General features: G+C 41.3%; 1 protein-coding gene across 1 annotated transcript in view; it reads right to left on the bottom strand.

Moving 5' to 3' along the window:
* The window catches only part of fbn2b (fibrillin 2b), a 66289-nt gene that overhangs the window by 30312 nt on the left and 14221 nt on the right, over positions 1 to 21756 (bottom strand). Inside the window, exons 5-8 of the mRNA XM_034673232.1 lie at positions 16343 to 16438; positions 15659 to 15754; positions 6126 to 6323; positions 3065 to 3190 (exon numbers count right to left, since the gene is read on the bottom strand). Coding sequence (XP_034529123.1) covers positions 3065 to 3190; positions 6126 to 6323; positions 15659 to 15754; positions 16343 to 16438 — 516 coding nt within the window. The remainder of the gene's footprint in view (positions 1 to 3064; positions 3191 to 6125; positions 6324 to 15658; positions 15755 to 16342; positions 16439 to 21756) is intronic.

The following is a 21756-nucleotide window of genomic DNA, read 5'->3' as shown; positions in this document are numbered from 1 at the left end:
TTGTCTTTCTTGGAGAATGTGTGTCTTTGTATGTTTGTGTCTACGTCTCGGTGTGAATGTGCACACTAAAGCCTGTTGTGGGAAGCTAAACGGCTGTTCTTCCCCTGCTGACTTCTGTCTGACAGCCGCAGCAGAAGGCCTAGGTGAGGCTGTGAAAGCCTGGCCAAATAAACCTTGTGTCAGCAGCAGCAGCAACACGCCAGACATTACGCTCCACACAGACGTAGTGCTCTGGGACTGAATGTGTGTATAGAAGGAAATGTGTGTCACCTGAATAAATGTCTGCATCTGAATGTGCCAAGTGAGTACATGTGGGTACATATCTAAAACACTCATCAAAATGTAGAAACTGTATATACAGTATATGTGATCTAGCCAGTTTCTGCTGTGTTTTCTTATCTGCACACTAATGTGTGAAGCCATGTGTGTGTGTGTTTGTAGAGAGTGAGTATGTGAGAATCCACAAGTGTTAGAGCAATGAGGAGGTCTGTGTGTGTAATGAGAAAGTCTCCCTGATGCGTTGTTTCTTTGTTCAGCACTAACAGCTGGTTTTAAGCCAAAAGGTTGAATTTATGGAGGAGAAATGGAAGAAGAAGCAGAAATAGGAGGAGGAGGAGGAGAAAAGAAGAGACTGGGCTAAAAGCAGGTCATAAAACCAGGTGCCTAGTTGAGCCCAAAAGGATCAGACACCCATGTCATCTTAATTACAGTTCATCTTAAATGCTCCAAAAAGCCTCCCGCATTTCCCCATGAAAGTGCTGTTTGCTCATTATCTTAAAGGGCATTTCAGTAAAAACCTTCAACCCCCAAAGGACCTGCTCTGAATGTTCCCTGAACATGGAAACCCAGGTTTCCTGCTGATCCATGACTCAAGATACTCATGAACAAATGTTCCTTTGTTTTCGCCAAACTTTCCCTCCTTTGACTCTGCATGGGACAAATGAAGGAACAACAACCCAGTGTTTCCTGATGAGGACGATGATAAATAGTAAAAACAACAAACCAACGTCATTCACTTTTGACAGAAAACAGAGAAATGGTCCATAATTTTGAAAATTTGTTCTCTGAATTGAGTCATTTAAACCTGCTTTGCCAACCCTGTTTGTCTTTGTTGAGATTGCTAAATGCTGAGGCCAGGTGTGAGCAGTCAAGACCACGGCAGCTGAACAAGCAGAGCTCTCAAAGTGTCACTCCCTGTCATACGTAAACATTTTCATATGTTTGTTGATTCTTATTAAATACGGTCATGTTTAACTTTTGACCAGGAGATATTCTAATAAACAACTTGCAGTTTCAGCTAAATATCCCTATGTTTTGTTTATTGTTGACAAGAGCCATCTGTTATCCCATCATAACAATCAATCAATTCTTATTATCAAGTATGTTTGTTTTGGTTCAAATGTCCAAAATTTGAAGATTTTTGCATTTGTCTCAGATAGAATGAGAAACATTCAGTCTCCCACTGGAACAATTGAACGCTTAATTTCTCTGAAACTGAAAGAATTTTTTCTTTTGTCACTTTTCTTGTTGTGACTACGGCCTACTTTTCTGAACCAAATGTGTTCACACTGTTAAAACAATATGGAGAGCGCCTGAGTGAGTGTGACTGAAGTTACTAATCTGTCAACCTTAAGAAACCCTCAGGGTCTCTAAGAATCAGCTGTCTCTCTTCCTCCCCCTGTTTCTCATCAATCACAACATAATCACTATTAGCTTATTTTCTTCAACATAGCATAATAAGGTAAGTTAAAAATTCGGTTTAAACATAAAAGTTGTCCGCCTTTCTAAAGCTGAGCTGTTACCGTGAGTCTGCTTTGTCTCACACTGAGTCAAGTAACTTCTCAGCCCTCTCTCTGCTGTCTGGTGCCAGCGTGAAAGTGGCTCCAGCATCCACACCCACATCTTTCAGCATGGCTCAGCATCTCTTTGGAATCACTCGTCTTCCTCTTACTGTAAGTCCTGAATTGTTGATGGCATTCTCCAAAAACCACAAGTGTAATTGATACTCTGGTGAATTAAGTGGAATCATCCTCCCTTACTTCCCAATTCATGCACTGTGACATTAATCACTTTCATTTGTGCATGTGTCATGGATATTGCCTCTGATGACCCTGAAGATGATGACACTAATTTTTAGGAAATAAAAAATGCTAATGCTCTCTCTGTATCTGGTGAATGTTACATTGATAAAAGCAGGATTTAGATTGTAACTTGTACAGTTATATACCTTGTTCAGCCTTGGTCTCACTCAGTAAAAATCATCTGGGCTACAGAAATTTAAGAGATTTCTGTAATCCTCCCAAAAGACGAACAACACACGGGCTGCAGTCCAAGAGACACAACCCCTGCCTGGCTCACCATCAGACTCTTTAGCCTAGGCATTGTTTAAATTCCAAAAAATCAACACACTGTAATGTGAGTCCACTCTGCGTGTGTGCGTGTGTTTATGCACACATGTCCGGACTGTTTAAACTCTGAACATGTCGTCACTTTTTTAAACGCCTGCAGAGATTTGTCAACTGATCCTGCCAAACCCACAGTTATCATAAAGTGCACCATCCGTGACTGTCTCACCGTTAACTCAACAAAGTGTAACTCAAGCTCCACGTTCTGTCCTGTGTATTGGTGAAATGTTAGCTGACTGCACTCTGTCCAAGTGAAACTAGTATTTTTAAAAAGCTTTGTCCATAATTTAATCTGAAGACAAAATTTGTAGCCTTTAAATGCTCACAATAGTTTGGTTTTCTTTGCTTCATATTAATGAAATCAATAGGTTAATTTGGACCGCAATCTTCAAATGAAGTATTTTACTTTGAAGTAACGATGGATGTTTTCTCACAATGGTTTGCAGCCTTTATGATTAATAAGTTGGTTAATTTGAAAAGCTAGGAGAAATAAAAACAACAATCAAAGATAGCAGCTCGTTGAAATGGCCTGTCATTTGACCAAAGATTAAGAAGTCTTTTTGATTAGGACTAAAATACCTTCAGTTCAGATTATGAGGGACCTTACTAATTTGCTTTTTATTTAAGTCATTACTTTTTTCAAATACCACCAGACTTACCTTCACATTTGTGGCTGGTTTCACTCTGACGGTGGCCGGCGGGACATTTACACTCATAGGACCCCACAGTGTTGATGCAGTTTCCTCCTGAACACAGACCTGGCACTGCCTGGCACTCGTCCACATCTGAGAGAGACGACGACAGAAGAAAAGAGACAGAAGTTGGTGAGTAGGACCTTATGTTTACAGAACAGGTTTAAGACATACTGTATCCCTTGTTTGTGAAATGCAAAAAACTACAAGAAAAGGATAAGAAAATGATATATATTCACCATGTTCCAAAATGGAGCATGTTTCTAACACACTTTCGGTTCCTAAATGACAGTCCTTGATTGTTCTATTCCACTGTTTGGAAAGGTAATGAGGTAGAAATGAGTCGTGATTTGGCACAGGCTGTTAAGTGTAAGACTAACTCCAGAAAACACCCACCAGCTCATGTTTGAGCAGGAAACAGCTTCTTAAATGTACGTTTTCCCAGCATTCACTGTGAGTCACTTTTACCAGTACTGATTCTGATTCGGGCTGGATTCTGTTAAAAGCTGTGGATTTTCTGGGATCTACTCACAAACACATACACATATACACAGTTAGATATATACTCATGTCAGCTGCACTGTTAATGTGAGGCTATACTTCCAAAGAGTCTGAACATATGTATACACCTGCATTCATGCACACGCGATAGCAATAAAAAGGCTGTTTCTAATCACTTTAATGCATTCAACCTCCTGCTTCTTTCCAAGACGGCTGGTGTTGAGGAACTCTCAGTGCCAAAGGCTGAGAGAGCAAGAAAAAAAGGCGCCTAGCAGCCAACATCCTGATGTGGAGTCTGCACTCCTTACATTTGGATTCATGGTCAGGTGTGCTTTGTACTACTGCCAGCAAGACATTGCTCTGGGCTCTCTGCTGATTAGGTATCTAGGGTATGTGTGCATTTCTGAGAGAAAAGAGAGTGGAGAGCTAAAGTGAGGGCAGAAAGGACACAACAGATTCAGAGTCACAGAGAGTAAGAGTAGGTATGAGTCACAGAGGGATGAGTGATTGTCTCACACCGGCAAACCTTTAACATATGAGCAGCCAGACAGGAAGTTGTGGAGCTAAATACAAACCAGTGACTGATGCCAGATGTCCTACCTTTTTGAGTTACCCTCTTATATAAGCTGTACAGGCTCTTGCTTAAATCTGGGTGGATTGTGAGTAAAGCTAGGGAAACACGGTGCCACCTACATGTGATATGTTTTAACAAGGGTCTGTTTGTTAGAGTTTGCTTCCATCCAGGAGCTATTGTACCAAACAATTCCTTCATAATAAAATACAGTGCCATCAAAGCCTGTGAGGAATCACTTGACTCAATTAGGAACACGTTTGGGATAGTTGGGACCAAAAAGTTGGAGAAATATGTATTACAGTACTTAAATTTTAATTTCCTAACTAATTCAATTTGGATAGTATCCAACACAAAACACACTAGAGCGCCTTGGAGCACTCGATAGACGGTCAATGGAACCTTTGTCTGCTTTTGACATTTTTTTTGTCATTGTTTTGCATCGCTAAAACTATGAAAATGACTTTCTTGTTTGCAACACTGGATTGCAGTACTTAATCTGCATAAACAAGAACTGGTTAGTTCCGACCATATCGGTACAAGTGAGCCTTGTGCAGTGAAACCAAACAGACCCTTGCACACAGACAAAGAGTATCTGTTCCTAACAAAACATCATTTTAAATACTCCATTACTGTGGCTGCATGAAATTTGAGACAGATACCTCAACATAATAGTCTGAAAAACTATCTGACTGGAAGGAACAGAGAGGGAACTGTGCATGCACTGGCCCTTAAGCTATGCAGCTCTGACAATGTGGGATGAAAGACTATTGGATACTGATGAACCTCACTAGTACCTGCAGACTCTCTGTTTGAGTTGAATGGCAGTGTTAACCTAGTGAGATCTGACTACATAGATGTTTAATCAACATCTACAAGAAATGTTTGAAAATCTTTCACTTTTGAATGGTGGCCAAAGTTGTTTTCATCTATTCAATGGAAAAAAAGCTCCATTGGCAACTTTAGAGTAAGTGTAAACACTGAATTGAACTATCATCCTTAAAGTTAAAAAAAAAAAGCATGTCTTTTGTTCTGTTTGAGTGTAAGTCTCCCTGTTTGACACCTTAATATCAATCACCACAGTCTATATGTGACGCTGCTGGGTGTGTCCATGTGGGGCGAGTAGAACTGAAGCAACAAATATCCTGGATGGGCTCATTTTACAGGGGACACGACCTCTGCATGTGTCATATGTTGATGCAGGCTTATTACTTAGTCTGGGCTGGGCCAGAGGTTATTACAGAGGCATGCAGAGAGAGTCTGGTCTGGTCTGAAGGGGTGTTGGGACACCAGCATCAGAAATGTTGATAAGAGAAGGTCAATCTCAGTTCATATTTCCCTTAATTCCTCTTTCATAATGTCTATAGCTCACTCTCTTGGACATTTGCTAGATTTGCTTGATTTTTGATGGTGCTTTTAAAGTGCTGTTTTTTTGCCAGTAATTACAGCGTATAAAATCAACTCTTAAAGTACATTTATTTTGCCTTTTACATGTGCATTAGTTTTACAGTATTTTTATGAGGACATTCGGTAACAGGATGACCCCTGAAAGCATCATGCCTGTTAAAGTCTAAGAAGGACTTACAGTACATGGCAGCTGGGACCTGCTGACACTTAAAAATATTGTTTACAGCTTTTCAGACTACTTCTGTGCACAATTTCTCATGTAAGAAAAAATATGTATACTGCCAGCTGAGTATATGTAAACACCCACTGTGCTTTAACTTGCTTGAGGGCGTTGTGAATTGAAAAAGCAGCTGAAATGATGATCAGGTTCAGGTTGAGGTCCAGGTTACTTTATTTGTACCCATAGGTAAACTTGTTTTTGATGGATAAAGTAAGGGCTTCAGTGTTTATCTGAGTCTGCACAACTGTGTCTGCTGTACTGTACGTGTGTATTTTGGTTCATGAAAATATGCAACAAAAAGGGTTTTTGTATATTCCCTTAATTCTGACCTTGGCAGGCTCCAGTGCGGATGTTGGGGATGAAGCCTCGCCTGCAGGGGTGTGGCTGGGCAGGGCACTGCTCGCAGGGGTGGCCCCAGGCTCGACCAATCGTAGCACAGCACAGGGTTTTGGTGCAGACGATTCCACTGAGCTGGCCCTGACACATCTGGTTGTTCACCTGTGTGAAACATGGTCCAGTCCTATAGTCTGTGGAGAGAGAAGGAGGAGAATATCCTCTTGTTAGTTGGTGACTGGTTTAACATTGGATTGATTAAATAATAGAACAGTGATTCATTTCCTTAAACACATCTGGAGCAGCATAAAATGAAACCAGATTAAGTATGAGAGAGACATTTCTTCCAGAAGGCATGGTTCCTGTAATATCTGAGTCAGTCTCTCTGTCTTTTCGTTTTCAATCTACTCAAACAACAAATAGAGGAATGGATGTGGAAACAAGTTGGCACGTCATTAGAGAGTGATTTAGATTGATGACTCGCTGGACATTTGGGTACATCATCATTGTTCGATTCAACCTTTTAATCAGAAACTGGCTTTGGAAGAGAAGCATTGACAAGTAGCAGGTTTTACCGAGACTTCAGAAGAACAATCTGAGAGTTGGTAGCAACATAATAGATCATGTCAGAGCGAGTGCTTTAAGCTTTTTTCTCAGAAGAGGGCTCAGATTTAACAGGAAAAGACAGACAATGTTTCTTCCAGCAGGAACTTAGCAATAGGAATGGTATGACTGGTATGTATTTAGTTCCTGTAATAATGAGTTAACCCGCTGGACTGCTACACTGAAGCACATTCCCGTCCTTTACCTAAGAAGCGGTGGTGGGCTGAACAGTGGTGGTTTCTGTTTCTATCTATATGGCCGTACAATCAGCTAATGACAGAGTGGTGGTCTGTCTAATCCCCTCATGGTGCTTATTCACTCTAAAAAATCAACGTGACAATTTCACGCAATTGCACGTCATTTTTTGAGACGATGCTCAAAGTCAGTGTGACTTTGTAAAAAACCTATCGCCAAGAACACAAAAGTGACAAAAACATCACATTGAACTTGGACAGATGTGTAAAAATTGCACATATTTTCTTGAGGGTAATGATGGTAACAGATTGCAAACAGATGCTGCAAACAAAAACATTTTGAGAACAAAATGTCTTCAGTGATCACCTTGCCTCCTCGCTGTGATGCTTGCTTGCCAGTGAAAGTGTGGCAAAATCTCATTAAAAGCAATTAACAAATCATGCACAATGACCTCACTCTGAAACTATTTCAGCAGCAATACGCCGTTCGCCTTTTCATACAGCCTAATGACGGCTTCCCTTGTGGGTGAAGCCCTTATTAAGTCCTCTGCAGTGGCGCCAAACTTAATACAGCCTTCATTAAAAAGGTCGATTGTTAGATTGTTGCAGTGGAGATGAAAGAAAAACTGCACGGTTGGCTAGCCAAGGCTGTGACAGTGAGACGAGGAGAAAGAGAGTGGACTGCTCGGCCCTGAAGGACAGAATGAGATGGAAAGATAGTAGTCGGTGTCTGGTGGGAGTCTCTATTTTGACTTATTGGTTCCTTGTGCTAGATGAAAGGGGATCACAGGGAATGGGGCAAAGAGTTGGAGACGCAGAAAGAAAGAAAGAAAGAAAGAAGGAAAGAAAGAAAAAGCTGAAAGTAAAGTAGGTCAATGTGAGCATGCAGAGTGCAGGTTGCAGTCCTCCCTCTCACCCATCTGTCTTTGTTTCTCTTTGCCCACTTTAGGTCTTCCTGTCTGCCTGCCCTCTACTCTCTCCTGCATATCAGCTGCTTTTTGATCTTCCTCTTCACGTGGCCTGGTTGGCACAGTGCAGTGAAGACCTATCCACCACATGTGCTTCCTCATGTTCTGAGCTTTAATACAACACACCTCAGAAACCCCCATAAAAAGACAAAAAGCAGCAATCCTTTAGTCCATCTCTCAAATTTTCTCAACTTCACCACCCTTCACTGCCTTTATGTGACACCCAGAGTTCACTGGTTCTTACCAAAATATATCCTTTTCAAAACACATTCTCCTTTTTTTAAAGGGCTGATCAAGTTCCCTGAATAACTAGGAGTTGTAGTTTTAGCAAACATTCCCTTCAAACTAAAATAACAGAAGTTAGAGCTGCACAGTTGGATGAATATTAATCCCAATCCCAATTTGGGCCTACCCACAACTTTATCTCTGTTAAATAAGACTACAACTCATTTAGAATTATTGTGGCATGTCTTGATACTTACAGTGAAGTTCTAAATAATTGGCCCAAAGATCAATAAATAAGGTCTGATTCTGACCTGTCAAGAATAATCATTGTTTTTATGCCTCTAATAAATATCAGTGTATATGATAGAATAGGGGCAATAAAAAGCCACCAGATCTAGGCTTTGACTAAAATTTTCTCAAGAAACCCCAAGTTGGTTAGTTTTTCTCCCTCTCTGACTACTCCATATGTTCGTGGAAAGCCCAGCTGAAAGTGTTGATGTTTATTCAAACGTGAAGGTCCATTTAAAAAAATGTGCCTCTAAAATTAATACATAATCTAGATGTTTTGATCTCAAAACGGATCTACATGATTATGATTATGTTTGTTTAGGGCTGTTGTTTGCTACAAATGAATACATACATGGCCCTCTGGAGAGCCCTAACACTGGCTCGAAGGACATCATTATGTGGAAGAAAAGAAAACAATGTGGCTCACTGATGTGTTTTTAATAGTTTTAGTCAAGACAGTTTGTCAAATGGACAGCAAAGAAGAAAAAGAGAAGGAAAATAAAAGAAGAAAAAATGTATGGCACTTCCAAATCTTCAGTCCAGGATTCTTAGAAAAAAAAAACACCTCATGGAGGAGACTGGACTTTCCCACACTCTGATCATCTAGCAATGCTCGACAGTCACACAGCTGCCAAGTGCTGCAGTGAACGCATGTGAGCTGAATTAAACATATATGCATACTCATGCTTTATCAAACACTGACACGCGCTTTCTCTCCCTTAAGCATACTGGTCCACGCTCACATTCCTTAAGGAAACGCAGCATTGTCTGAGCTGCAGCGCTGAGCCAAACAAGAAGCAGCTATTGAAGCCCTCTTAAAGTACAAAATACACAGTCATTGAAGAATGTGTGTGTGAGACAGAGTCCCGATCAATGTGTTTATTCCATCTGTTTGTGCTATATATTTTCATCTTGTGCGTAATTGTGTGTGTGGAGTGCACATCTGTGTATTTTGCATGCATATTCAGAGGACACGTGCAATCATGAGAGCAGGCAGGTCAGGACAAGGGAGCAGTCTAACATCCTGACTCGGTCCCGCTGACAACATCCGGAAGTAATTTAGTCAAATTAGTGTTCCAATTGCTCAATAGATTAAAAACATTCGCCAGATTCGCTGTCCTCTATCCTCCATCCACTCCATTCTCCTTGCTTCACTTTGTCTCTCATCCAGACTTCTCTGGTTTCACTCATATCCTTTCTCTACAACCAAGCAGCCAACATCACAATGTATACAATCCTTTTTCCTCTGAAAGTGAACACTTTTCTGTCAACTCTGTGGTACACTTAATGGAGTCATCTTATTCTTAAAAGTTTATCATACTTTTATTGTATAAACATCAGCGCTTCTAGTAAAAGTTTCCAGAATGGCCGCCAGCAGTAACCAAGCTCAGACTTTCTAACCTTTCACCTACATCTGTGCACATACATACATTAGCTCGACAGTCAAATCAGGTGATGTCAACGGGATCTGACCCTTCACATGAGATCATTTGGAAGTAAAGTAAACCACATATGACTCTATAAGAGAAAAAAAAGGCGTTTGCTCATTGCTCTGATGAAAGCTGGATTGGAGGAAGATAAATTACTCTAAAAGCTGAAAGTGAGAAATATTTAATCCTGTCTGGAACTTAAAGCCTTCTTGGAAATCAGTTTCCCATCAGCCTCAGTTTGTCTGTAAGATCAAGGACGACCCTGACCCGGGCGCTGAGGGAGGCGTAGGGGAAGAGAAATGGCTCAAGAGAAGAGGAAAAATCCAGCTTCAGATTCATTAATAACTGTTGAAGTATTTATAAAACTCCCAGGAGAGGAGGTCTGGAGAGATAAGAGACTTGAAATATGAGTTGATCACATGGAAATGAAGATAACATCATTCATACAAACTTTTCTACGACACGAGGTCTGAAAGTCAAATGAATAAGGAGATGAAATATACACATACACAGTACATTCTTGCCTCTGGAGGTGCGTGTGTGTGTGTGTGTGTGTGTACAAGCATAAATGTGTTCTTAAACCGAATCTCCTCTCTAGACTTTATACAGCTGGAAGAGTTGCCCTAGGCCTAAACGTCATGCTGTTACTCTTCTATTGAGAAAAAGAGAAACTTTTCTAATTATACACGGGGCACGTAAGAGTGTGTGTGTGTGTGTGTGTGTGTGTGTGTGTGTGTGTGTGTGTGTGCGTGTGCATATGTGTTTCCATGTTTTATCTCTAGAAGTGAGCACATGTCTGGCGAGTTTTGTGGAATTTCTAATTGCTTGCATTGTTTGTCCTTCTGCTGATGTGGATATAAATAAATGATTCAAATGTGTGGCCTCATTTGCTTGTTTGTGTGCACTTGAGTGTGTACCAGTGTTTGTTTGTGTGTGTGTGTGTGTGTGTGTGTGTGTGTGTGTGTGTGTGTGTGTGTGTGTGTGTGTGTGTGTGTGTGTGTGTGTGTGTGTGTGTGTGTGTGTGCGTGTGTGTGTGTGTGTGCCCCGTTTTGTGTCTGGGTGGTTAACCTGATTATAGCCAACCGTAGCAGTCTGTTAGTCTTATCAGCGCCATTATCAACAAGCTTGAAATCACTCCTTTCCTCTTTCTTTTATCACTCCTCAAAGAGTCTGCTCCTTTCATATCTTCCATACAAAAAGCAGCCACTCAAACGTGACTAAATGTTTAACACAGCACCAACTTACAAACACAAAAACACACACACAGATTTACAGTGTGATAACAAGTGTGGGAGAGTATGAGAGAGATAAGCCCTCTGCAGACCAACAAGGTTTGATGTCTGAAGTGGCAAGCTTGTAGCTGTGTGAGGTTAACTATACTGTGTGTGAAATTACAATAAGAACGCCTATCTATTCTTAGTGGAGCTAGGACGTCATATCTTCTGGCACCAGGTTGTCCCCTTACATTGTGTCTATACTTCACCCATTGGAATGTCAAATCTCTCTGGACTTCTACAGCTATACATGTTGATTTTCAGAGACTTCCCGTCGCAGTCCTCTCCAGCCATGGAACAATAATGAAGACTTCATATTGAACGCAGACATGACCAGGCGAAAACACAGGCCGCCAAGTGGGCTCCAGACTCCATCAACAGCTACCACTCATGGGACAAGTTACAAATTCAGCCAGGGGGAAGTCTTTTGTAGTGCTTTCTGAGCTGCAGTGAGAGTAATTTTGCCCCATTTTTCATCAGGCCAGATCAAAGACAACCATTGGGGCTGTCCAACGAGGCTACTCAAGAACTGATTTGAACAAACTCAAGCTTTTACATTTGACCAACACACTGGTGAATTATTTCCTCAACCCTGTTTTTTGGGATGGATCCCCAAAATTAAGAGCCCTTTGTGAAAAGCAGACTCTAATAAAAGTTAGACAAATGTTCCTACAATTAATTAATCCCAGTGAGCACTTCCCCTCTGAAAAGGGGTTCAAAACTGGTTCAGAGTTATTATTTTTTACTCACTTTTTGTAGTCGATCAATGACAAATTAATTGTATAAAAGCAGGGGCGGCATAACAGCTACTTCCAAGTGAAGCCAAAAATTGTCTGCTGTAGCCTACAGGTCGTAAAGACCGTCTCTTCCATTACAACATATGGAACATACTAGAAAATTAAAAGACGTCAAATATGTTTTTCTCAAACACGGTTTCTGTCATAGCAGTTAGTTCTTATGCTGAGTTATGTGCAAGGGATCATTTTCAGAAGAGTTTCAGAGAGTTATTTGATGTTTAAGGAGGGGTTATGAAGTCATGATTGACAGCTCTGTTGACAAATGTGGGCTCCTGCTGCGTTCTTTCCTGGATTAGCTGAGTAGAGGAGGAATGGCAAGAGAAAACATATTGAACACTACCGCAAGGATCATCAGACTTTCCATGACCATGAGTGTCTTCTAACACAAGAATCTGAGCTGCTCTGGACTGAATGAACCTGAGGGATGTTTGACGTTTCATCTATAAGTTAAATGTGCATGCTTTGGTAAGCATAAGGGGTATGATGTCAGTCCTGCCAGCAGCCAGACACATTTTCAGTTGTGGACTGAAGCGTAGTGTTGTAAAATTTTAAAACAGAAAATCTTTGAATTAAAAAAACATACAAATGGGTCTACACTTAGAGAAAACATCATGCTGCCTTTCCATTTAATTTATATACTTTTATTGACTCGTCGTAAATCATTTTAGAGATGGCTGGGAGTTGGCTGATTCAAACTGGAAATTTATGGAAATTTTTCCAAAAATTGACCCGTACAGTGATCCATCACTGCAGCTTTCCCATCCAGCCATGTTTAGCCCAGTGTTAACAGGAGTCAATACAGAGCAGAAATAGCACAATGTCCACCATTTCCAGCACTCCAAAATACCCAAAATACATCATCGCCTGCTGGGGAGAGGGAATTGCCCTTTAGCGATTATCGCTTTATTTGCTCTGGACTGAGCTACAGGCTGGATTTTGGGACTGACCACAGAGGCTTTTATGGGTCCACTGAGACTGAGCAGACTTAGCAGTGCTGGTAGAGAGCCAGCTTAGTGGGCCAAATCTCTTAGGAAACACATCAGAACCACTCCCTTTGTGTGTACAAGCAGGTGAAATGATGTAAAAACACTAAGGTTGCCAAAATTGCACTTTTAAATACTACAAGCATTGAAACAATCAAATCTGTTATTTTACATTGGATAGTGATTAAACTACCAATACTTATGATATAGACAACTCTACAGGTATATTTTAAACCCAAAGCTGGTGCAAGCCAAAGAGAGAGAGCAGTGCATGTTACATAGAGATACAGTGAAGAAAGAGAGCTCTGCTAATGAAAACAAATAAGGTGCTATTTATCAGTATGTCAAATGTTGGTCTCTGTTCAGTGACTTTTACAGAACTGTTTGCAGTTTGGTTATTAAAAAACAAAAGATACCCAATTATGGGTGCCCAGAAGTTGAATTTTTGTTGCCGTGGTCTCAAAGCAGGTATCGATGTTGTTTGATTTTTACTTGTAATGTATCAATGCATACAATTTTGATATCTTGGCAGAGGTAAAAAACAGATAAAAACTTAAATGGGGCGCACACAAAAAGTTGTAGGTTTACGATAATCCACAATCAATCAGTTTTTAAAGGTTACTATGGCTAAAAAGAAGTATAGCAAAAAAGAAATACACAGAAACAAAACACACATTGCTGCTCCACATTCATTGGGTAATCATGGCAGATATGTTGGGAGTAATCTCTGCTAAGAAGGAATGACTAACTCTAATTCCATCTCAAGCTACCCAAAGTCAGCAACCGCAGGCACACGCAAATTGAGCTGTAAACAAATATCAGCGCGTGCAAACTAACCACAGACACTCAGAGGATTCCCATGACTCCATCCCGCGCACCCCATTTCATACTCGTTTACTTTCACTGCTTTCATAGTCAACGTTCACCAGAAGTCTTCTCGCTGAATCACACAGTAAATCTACTGACTCATGGACTCAAACTTAATCGGTCAAACCGCAATATGCAGCAGAGTCGTGAGAACGGCAAAGGTTACACAGGGGATACGCCAAACCTGATATTAAAATAATGAACCGATCATTTATCAAAATATGAGAATATCTCAGAGGATAATCAGTGTCGATGATTAAAAATGATTTTTCTTACTGACAGTGTGTGAACATATATAAAAAGCTGTTTTCTGCCCAAAAGACTGACAAATGATTGAATTTGCTTTGTAACCTTGAAGCTGTTGTAACAACTAAGTGGAAAGTAACGCAAACCATTAAAATCCAATTCAATTTTCCTATTCAACATACGTCAGCTAGAAAAATCTGTTTCTGTCCCCACTATTGTCATCCCTTAAGAATATTGCAGTGAATCTGAATTCCCTATTCCCCTCTTTTACTCTGAAGGATATTTATAAAATACACAAAGATTGATAAATGTTTTCCCCTTTCACCAACATGGTGTGTTTTTACTTCCCTCCACCAGGCTTTGTGGACACAGCTGGGCAGACCATTTTTATTTTCACCCTGAACCCCAATCCCATCCTCCCCTCTCCCTCTTTCACTCCCTCTCTAGCCTCCCTACATTGCTCAACTCCTCGTGTCCACCATCACTCTACAAAGAAAGTCTATTCTGTTAGTCCTGTGGGGGTGTTGGGATGAGGGTGGTGGGGAGTATTTATAGCCAGATGTCTTTAAGGCTCCCTCTGGCAAACTCAACTACCATAATGTTGTACTCTCAATTAAAACAATACCCCTGAGTTTAGCTGAGGAACAAGGTGAGAGAGGATGCGAAGAAGAAGGCCAAAGTAGTGTTACAGACTTTGAAGTGTAAGTTTCTGTTCAAGCTTCAGCACAGAATGAGATAGGAAAATGTTTAATGAAAGCAGATGATGAGTGTTAATAGCTGGTTTTCAAGTCTACAGATGTGATAAGGAATGTAGAAGAAAGGCTGAGATGAATGAGTTGAGTGAGATTACAGGCCAAGGACTTCCTTTACCTTTGTGTAGGTAATAGCAGGAGGAGGGTGAGGGTTACAGAAAGGTGAGTTCAGAGAATACAGGAAGGTGTAAAGTTGCCTCTGAAGAGGTGAAGTGAGGTAAATCGGAAACGTTGCAAAGCCATCACATCTTTTTTTTATTTATCCGCCATGAGACTGTCCCACCTACTCCCAACACCCTGCCATCACTTCCCACCCACCCCACACATACCTCAGGTCTATGTTCAAAGCTCTGGAGCCGAACACCCACAGACTGTCTGAGCTGACTGTATGAAGTCATCCACGTCAGAGGAGTTTGAACGCTCACCAAGTACTGAAGAAACAATCTAACATGTGTGTCTGGACTGATAGAAGAACACTAATGATTGCACAGCCACATCAAAAACTTCCTGGTTTGATATCTTCCCTAACATTAGAGTATGAGTGGGAAGGCACAGATAAAAAGGAATGGTCACAGCATGGTCTAACACCACTCCTAACGGACTTAATGGCTTCAATTCTTGCCAAATTCGATCTTAGCTAGGTTGAATCCCATGCTTCAGAAACATCATGTATTCATATTGTAATATTTATTCCTAAATGTGTCCAAACTATGAAAATTATCCAGATTGTAAAAAAAATCTAATTCCCTTGTTAACTTCTGAAGGACCCTTTTGATCTCCAAGTAAAATACCAAGCCATGATAAGCTCCAGCAGGCCTCTATGGTATCTTTATAGACTGAACATAAGACAGGAGAGAATGTTAATACTCTGTATCAGTAAAGAAAGGAGTGTTAGGTCTCACCTCTCTCGCACTGCGGGCCAGTGAAACCATAGACACAGGCACATCTGTTGGGTCCGATGCAGCGCCCACCGTTCTGGCAGCCGTTCTCACACACAGCTACAGGAGACAGAAGAAAACAGATTGATTCGAGGAGGAATAACACACTGCTGCTTTCTTTCTCAGATACACACAAGCAGATTTTCATAAAGCCTTATTGATATCATCTTTAAATCAGAAAAACGAACACTGAGTATTGTGTGTTCATATTACAAACATATGTCATGGTTTCTATTAATGACATCAACTCTAAAGCTGTGAAAATGAATGTCATGCTTCAATGTAGACTTCCTCTAACCTTAATGATCCAGCCTTAAAAACTATAGAACTTTGTGTATTGACTTTCTGATTTTCTATGCAGCAAGGCAAGGCTGGACTTGTGGCAATAATCTGACCAATCTCACCAAAAGTTGGATCAATCTTCAAAAATCCAAGATGTTAAAATTTGTAAAAATACTGCCTCCTTATCCAAATTAATAAAGCACGACTCAGTCTTTCAAAATGTAGATGATTTGCAGATTTTCTCTCACTTCAACTACCAGAAGACATCTGCTGCTCATAACTACATAACCCAACAGGTGACACAGTACAACTACCCCCCTCCACACACTTCCCCAATGTGCTGACTGTGCAGCAGCTTCCACTCACGTTGTCCACAGTGGTTGCCTGTGTAGCCTTTGGTGCAGGAGCATGATTCCTCCGAACAGCTGCCTCCATTCATACACCTGACGTTACAGGACTGAACTGCAGGAGAGAAGAAAGGGTGAGGGGTGAGAGGGAAGAACAGATGGAGAAACCAGTGAGAACACTTACAGTGATAAATAGTTGTGTTTAATTATCATAGGTAGACAATGGTTATCATATTACACTTAAAGCAATTAATGAGACTATAACTTGATCAGTTACATTGCTGTACAACGTTGTGTTACCTAATGAAATAGGTCATCTCAGATATCTAATATTCATGGCCAATTTAACGCATTAAGAGGCTTTTTCCACTTCAGTTGGGTTTGCACAACACTGGTGTTTCTTCAGCAGCTTTAGATGAACAGACAAGGCTCAAAAGCCCCCGGGCCACAAAACCCAAGCCAATCTAGCAGACTGGGGGGGGGGCAATAAGTTGAGCCAGCTGTATACTACAGTCAGTCAGTCACTCAGGAATTTGCTGAGAGGAGAGGGAAACTAGGTGAGGAGGCTAAGAAAGAGGCACAAAGACAAAAATAAAATCTAAATGATGCACGAAGGAGAAAGTGTATGAGAGAGAAAAGGGTGTAACTTTGAAAAGCAGGTGGAAAAACAAAAGCACTGTGGTGTTTCAGGTACTATGATGTGATGCAGGGGCCTCCTGGTTGGCAGACCGCTCCACCAGACTGTGAGAGGGGCCAATCTGAAAGTCTGAAACACGTAGCAGCAGCTCTCTTAGGAGAAACTAATTGGTCTTCCTGGCAGACAGGCAGCTTTCTGCTGAGCCAGAGGAGAGGACACACCTAAATAGCTGGATGATAGAGAACTGTATGCTCTTAATGTTTCCTTGCATCCTCTGATTCCTTTCATCCTAGCTCAAAGGGATATTCTATGGTCCCTTCGTCTCCGTCTATTTTTCTTCCCTCCTCCTCTTTTGCTTGTCCCTTTACATGCCCCTCTGTCTATATTCTTCACCGTTGGTTCAACATTAATTTCCTCCTCTCTCTCTCTCTCTCTCTCTCTCTGTCTCTCTCTCTCTCTATCTCCGTCTGCCTGTTTGTGTCTCTTTCTCTCTGCAAAACCTCTGGCATGCAGGAGCTGAGGAGCAGAGGGGAAATGAGTGAGCTTCCCTGTAGCTGACTTTGTCTAATGAGACTTTGGGAGTTTGCACACTTGCCAACAGGAGGCATTTCAGCCACTGTAATCCACCCACTTATTCTGACTGTACCTAAACACACTAAATATGACTTTTGTGAGTCATGATGAGTAAATATATACTCTTTAGGTAGCTTTTCATTGGGATCCCGCACGCTGGCATTACTGGCAGCTCACACAGCAGACTTCAGTTACATGAGTCAAAGAACAAAAGCAGGAATCTTGGATACGAATCCTGTGTAGTTTCAGTAAATGAAAGGCAGAGGTGTTATTCACTGAATTGTCAACAGAGCTTTCTTTTTTTCCCCAAATATTCCACAGAAGTCTAGAAGGAATTGCTCCCATGCAATACTTGGCAGACTGTGTACAAACTTGGCAGGGACTACTTTTCGTCTGGATTATGTCTCATGGCAACATAAGGTGATAAATTAAAGCTAATCGTTTGGTACTCTGGGGCAGACTGAGTTTATAGGTCAGTTTGATTGCCTGTAGATAAAGATGGATGAGGTGTCTCCAGCCTGTCCAGCTCTACAAAAGTGGTACCAAAATACTAAGGCGCTGACAGCTTGCATTTGGAGTTAGTCTAAGCAGTGGGGATCGGCTCTTGGAGCTATGGCAATGACATTCTATCCCTGTGTCTGTTTGAAGCTTAAAATGTTTCTCTTCATGTTTTGGCTTCACTTTTGGGGAGTTGTCACCTTATAGTACAGTGTATGCTCAGTGTATTAGTGCTGTCTCTCTTCTTCTCACCATTCTCCTCATTTACTCTACCAGAATTTCCTCTCAGGTTTCTACCTCAGTTCCATCTAAGACATCATGTTGGCACTGTTCACTGCGCTCTCTTTTTCTTCATTTGAGGCCAACAATAGGCTCAGTGGTGTGAAGCACACAAAATTACTGCAGTGAGTGATTGCAGCTTTTCCTGCCTTGTAACAAACCGTGACGAAAACAGTTCCAGCGTGATTAATCCAGACTCCCCCAAAGCGGAGGGCATCTTGGGTAAACTCTTCCATTTGTCAACAACCGCCGCCCAACTTAAAGTGTGTCTTAATAGGTCAAGTGCATACACTTGGGGGAGCGATCTGGCTAGGGCTGATGAGAATAGATATGTTGCAATACGGTAAGAGTTATGGTGAGCAATTGGCCTAGTGATGTAGGTGCGCCCCATGTACAGAGATTGTAGCCCCCGTGTCAGTAGTTGCTGGTTCAACTCCCGGCCTTAAATACAGTAATTGCATATATATATATATATATATATATATATATATATATATATATATATATATATATATATATATATATATATATATATATACAAAAGACTCTCTTCTTCATTAAACCTTTGCTCTCAGAGGAGGAGGATGGCTCAAGTGCTGCAAAGTTGGCGTGATAACTCACACAGACTCTGTTAATGTCATGGTTTTTTTTTTACCAGGAACTAAATGAGAGGACAATTGGGAGAAGGAAGCAAAGGAGCCCATTTGGAGACAGTAGGAGATGATCTCACAGTTAAACTTCGCCCCTCACTTCCCCTCCCCATGACACTTCATCCCCCTGCAGGTGGAGAGAGATGGTTTGCCCCAGTGACCCATTCCTGGAAGGCTGCACGTGCAGAGCAACAGTGCTTGGGGATATGCATGTGTGTATCTTGTGTGTATGTGTGTGCAAATCTTCCAGACATCCAGCTAAGGTAATTGGGTGTAGGTTCGCGGTCCACAATGCACCTCTGTGTTCTGGTAGTGTCGTCGGTGAGCTGCTCACATCTGGGCGTTTTTTACGAGAGGCTGCGAAACACAGGAAGGCCAGGTTTGTGTGTTGAGTGTGTATGTGTTTGTGAAGGTACACTGACGGAAAACTGAGGAGCTTTATAGCTGTGTTTTGTCCTGATTTATGCACACCAAAGCGATCAGTGAGAAGTCAGCCTCAGTTTCAGTACGGATGGGTGATGTAGTGAAACAGAAAACTGCATTGGAAGCAGCATGAGAGTCAATTGCGAAAAAAATGTCTTTCCATTCTGGGAAACTCACAGTCAATTTGTTTCAGTTGAGTGAATTCTGTACCTCAAACACATCATCAATTTTATGGGTAAGTTAGACCTAGTTTTCTGCTGGACGAGCATTACTTTGTGGTCAAGATGGACCAGCAGTGACAAGGTTTCTAATTAAAACTGACTCTCTCTGCTTTCCCAGGACTCACTGGTGCTCCCTGTCAATAGCTGGTGGAAGCCTTTTAGTCTAAGGACAGCTGTTTCTCTGCATTAGGTAAAGAACGTCCGTGGTAATGATTTAGTAACTATGGTTATGGGAGGAAAAGGTTATTAAGATGACCCTGTGCGATCCTGAGCACAGCTGCTCTGCCCTAAACTGTCAGCAGGTTTATTACAAGGCTGACTTACAGCGTAAACCCCCGGTGCCTGCTGGAAACAAACGTGTAACTCCAGGTTATCTCTAAATGTGCACTTACAGCACCAGCTTGGCCCTCCAAATGTTTTTTTTTCTAATTCTGGAAATGTGTAATCTCCTTCCAGTGTATCCTCAGAAACATGTGCTTTTATTGTGCATGGGCTAAAGGCAAAGATTCCAAGAAGAGTCATAAAAAAATCCAGGACACTTGTCTGTGTGCAAAGAGGTGTTTTACATTTTGAAAATCTCAAATGTGTTGCTGATTTATTCAACCTCTGCATTCCACAAACAAGATGCGAGACATAAAGATGCTATCTATAACCCGGCAAACCAGGGTGCTAGAATTAGACGGTATAATTAAGGAAGAGGAAATTGGTGTTTCCAAACGGATCCCATAGAGCTGCAATTTGTTCCCAACTGCACTGAATTATCCTGTTTAATGGTGAACGCTCTCCAAAAGTTGGATTTAGGAGTTAGCACATTTGGAGGACAAGATCTCGGATGAGTGCTAGCCTTCTTTTGGCATGCCCTTGAGTCCTCAGAGATAGTTAATGTTGTGAAAGCAGTTTCCAGCTTATTAATATGTCGAATACACCTAAAACAGTAAGTGTAGCTCTGTGGGGATTCTAATCAAAACCAGGCTTAATAGTCAATTCTCTAATGGAGAGAGAATGATGAGGAACATTGCATCCAAGAATAGCAAAGATTTCCACAAATTAGATTGTGCAGAGCAGTGAGAAAATTAAAGCTGTATGTCATAGTCTAGCAGAACAGACAGAAGACATGGCTAACTTTTACAAATACGGTGACCTCCAGACTCATTCCACAGCATCACAGATGGGTGTATGTTATCTCAGGTCATAAAGCTGTTTGAACTTTGACCTTCATGGAGGCTACCAGAGGAAGCAGTGATTCACTCTTAAATATACTCCTCGTTTACTCACCATAAAACAATAAAACTATCTCTGATCATCCAGATCATCCGGTGAGTCGGTAGCTTACTTTCCTGCCTCCTCCTCACTGCCTGTAAACCTGTATAACAGCCAAGATAAATTCCTGCAGGAAAGCTGAGAATGTCCAAGTCTGACAGCAAGTTTGGTCCAGCTCTACTAAGCTTACCGGCTAATTTATCACTTTACAACTTTCTCGCACCATTCCTGTCCCTAAGGCACATTACTTCATTGCTCTCGCCAAAGTACTAACTCTGCAGGAGATCAGTGTGTATCCTGCCGGGTTTTTTTTCCATGTGACCACTCCTGCCCTTTTGCTTAAGGTCACATTTGATTCCATCACACATGGATCCTACTGAACTCAATCTTTTTACTCTCTAATGCTTTCAGTCCTGCTGAACTTTGATATACTGCTTTTAGTTTTAGTGCTCCGAAAACTAGAACTATTTACAACAGACTCTTAAGATTGACACCTATTTCAACTTCAAGCCAACTATGTTCAACAACTTCATCTCAGTGTGCAATTGTTTTCACCTAGCACTGCTCTATTTGGTCTATTTGGTGTTCGAGAGTTTTGCCTGGTATTATCTGTGTGTCTGTAAGCGTGTTGTGAGTGAAAATGCATGTGTTAGCCAGCTTAGTGGAATGTGAGCATGTGCAAAGGGTCTGGCAGTGGTCAAGCATAACTGACGAGCCGACTTTGGCCGACTAACGCAGTGAAGCTGAACACACTGCACACTTCTTAATACACATGTTAACACATACCTTGCTCCCCATGAGCTGCCTAATGGAGATGCTTTCTGCATGCCCTGCACATATTAACTTCATATCTAAACCCTGCACACGCTGCGTTAATCTCACCAAGACAAAC

This window comes from Notolabrus celidotus, chromosome 2 (genome assembly GCF_009762535.1).
Source record: "Notolabrus celidotus isolate fNotCel1 chromosome 2, fNotCel1.pri, whole genome shotgun sequence".
Classification (NCBI taxonomy): domain Eukaryota; kingdom Metazoa; phylum Chordata; class Actinopteri; order Labriformes; family Labridae; genus Notolabrus; species Notolabrus celidotus.
The sequence above is the reverse complement of the archived record's forward strand: the minus strand, read 5'-3'. Positions and strand labels throughout refer to the sequence as shown.